This window comes from Penaeus monodon, chromosome 21 (genome assembly GCF_015228065.2).
Source record: "Penaeus monodon isolate SGIC_2016 chromosome 21, NSTDA_Pmon_1, whole genome shotgun sequence".
Taxonomy (NCBI): Eukaryota; Metazoa; Arthropoda; class Malacostraca; order Decapoda; family Penaeidae; genus Penaeus; species Penaeus monodon.
The window spans coordinates 45,773,280-45,775,608 of record NC_051406.1 but is presented as its reverse complement, the minus strand read 5'-3'; the positions used below and the strand labels follow the sequence as shown (position 1 = coordinate 45,775,608).

The 2,329-nt window shown below is 48.6% G+C and overlaps 1 protein-coding gene across 1 annotated transcript in view; it reads left to right on the top strand.

Annotated features, from left to right (window-relative positions):
- The window catches only part of LOC119586538 (unconventional myosin-Ia-like), a 73,617-nt gene that overhangs the window by 68,679 nt on the left and 2,609 nt on the right, over positions 1-2,329 (top strand). The window contains exons 21-25 of the mRNA XM_037935294.1: positions 164-250; positions 595-726; positions 964-1,070; positions 1,186-1,321; positions 1,832-1,955. Of these exons, the coding sequence (XP_037791222.1) occupies positions 164-250; positions 595-726; positions 964-1,070; positions 1,186-1,321; positions 1,832-1,955 (586 nt within the window). The remainder of the gene's footprint in view (positions 1-163; positions 251-594; positions 727-963; positions 1,071-1,185; positions 1,322-1,831; positions 1,956-2,329) is intronic.

Sequence of the window (2,329 nt, the reverse complement as noted above, 5' to 3'; positions counted from 1 at the left end):
CATGTGCTAGGTGCGTGTATTCGTATGAGCTTGTCCGCGTCCGAGGCCTCCCCCGTCGGCCGGTTCCTTGGCGCCGGACGCACAGCCGCCGGCGGTCTGGCAGCGGCGCGGGCGCAGCAGGAGCGAGCCGTTCGAGCCCGACTGACGCTCTTGTCCCTTGCAGGCGCGGGAGGAGTACCGGGAGCTGAAGCACAAGCGGAAGGTGGAGTGGGCGGCCGTGGTGATCCAAGTCGCCTACATCAACTTCCAGGTAAAGTCGAACGTTGCTCTCCGTTCCAGTTATTCTGATGAAAGTTGTAATATCCTGCGGGTAACATTAGCCGTTTGTGGCATGCAGAGCGAGCGAGTCCTTCCTCAGTGGTTTCCCTTACCTTTTGCCTCCCTCGCTCTGCTCTCTTTGACAAAAGATCCGCTTAATTGTCTAAGAAGGAGAATTCTGGAGATGGCTGTGCCGCTGTCACTGCGAAGAAAGCGTTCAGCGTTGCGAAAGCTAAGGCAGCCTTTCCATTCGCAATGCTGACGATTCGATCCATGTCCACGATTGGGTTGGCCCTTTGGGGCACGTTGCACTGACCGCCTTTCCCTCCTCTCCAGCGGCGGAAGTTCCTGCTGAAGGTGCTGATGGATCAGCCGAGCGACTCCCCCGCCGACGGCTCTTGGCCCCCGGCGCCCCGCACTCTGCAGGACCTCAGCCTGCTCCTTCGTCGTCTTCATCACAAATGGCGGGTAGGTCACCCTCTGCACCAAAGCTCAGAGGCTCGTTAGGATCTGACTGCGTGTGTGCTTATGTGCAATTGAAAATGCATGTGTGTGTGTGTTTATTCATGACTGAATGTTTACATCTCCCTATACTTCTAAACTAAGACACTTGCTAAGTCTGTCTGCGTGCATGTCTAGAAAAAATACCCATATAACGAAAGCGTTAACGGCAGCAGTTCAGACTAACCGTCGCTTCTCTCGCAGTGCCACCGGTATCGCCTCCAGTTCGACCAGACGGCGCGGAACAGGATGAGAGAGAAAGTCACGGCTTCCATTATTTTCAAAGACAGGAAAGCTTCATATTCCAAAAGGTAATTCAAGGCAATCTATCTATTCGTATCAATCGGGATGCTCTGTGATAAAGGATAAAGTCTTTCCTTCAATGACTACCCACGGTAACCCTGCCTCTGAATTTCCCGTCTAAAGCGTGTCGCATCCCTTCCTCGGGGACTACGTGCGCATCCGCCAGAACGCTCAGTGGAAGAAGCTCGCCGCGGAGACCAACGACCAGTACGTGGTGTTCGCCGACATTGTCAACAAGATCACGCGTTCAGCCGGCAAGGTAAGCGAACGAGAGGTCCTGGGCAGGTTAGGGTGGGTTTTGGGGAAGGAAAGCGGCGGCTGGGAAAGCCGCCGCTCTAAACACTGCTTCATTATCCCGATCTGTCGAGGAAGATTCACGGCAAAAACGAAAGTGCTAGACCATGTGTAGGAGCGTTAAAAAGAGGTAAATAAACCACAAGTAAATGCAAGGAATAACTGTAGTTATTCCATACAAAATCTTTATCTGTTGATGGCATTTTAGTGTTGTATTAAAACAAATACAATAGTTAATTTTCTGAAATCAGCCAGCCTGATCCAATAAATGCAACGGTGAAAGGCATAGGACCAAGGGAGATGCTCATAATATTATCAATAAAATCGGCGACTATTGTAAATCAAAATAAAACTTGTAAGTCTGCATGAATGTTAAAATGATATTACCATAAGTTATCAGTGAATGTGTCTCTTTTGAAAGTTATCAGCCTCACAAAAATAGAACATGCTGAGACACCTTGCACGCCTTCCTCAGTTCGTGCCGATCCTGCTGGTGGTTTCCACGAACTCCCTGCTGGTGCTGGACCAGAGGACACTGCAGGTCAAGTACCGGATCCCCGCTCACGACATTCAGCGGATCTCCCTCTCCCCCTTCCTTGGTAAGCTCTCTTAACATCCATTATTCTGTTTTCTGTGAACCAAGGCAAAGATTGATATTTCCATGTTTAATTTTGCATCTTCACTTCGCTCCACATTTTGGGTGGGTAGCCTCAGGCTTAAGACTAACTACTTACATGAATTTAAAATTTTCGTAATTAAGAGAGGATGTTTAATATGCTATACGCAGATAATATTGTGTTTAAATGCAGCCTACTCCTTATTTATTTACTTTTAGGTAAATATAAACAAAACAGAGGCAATTAGACCAAACGCAGACCACAAAAGGAAAGAAAAATACTTAGAACAGCCACTCTACAGGTTCCACATCGTTGCGCCAGTCAGTAGGTGTGAAATATTGCTCACAAACATCGTG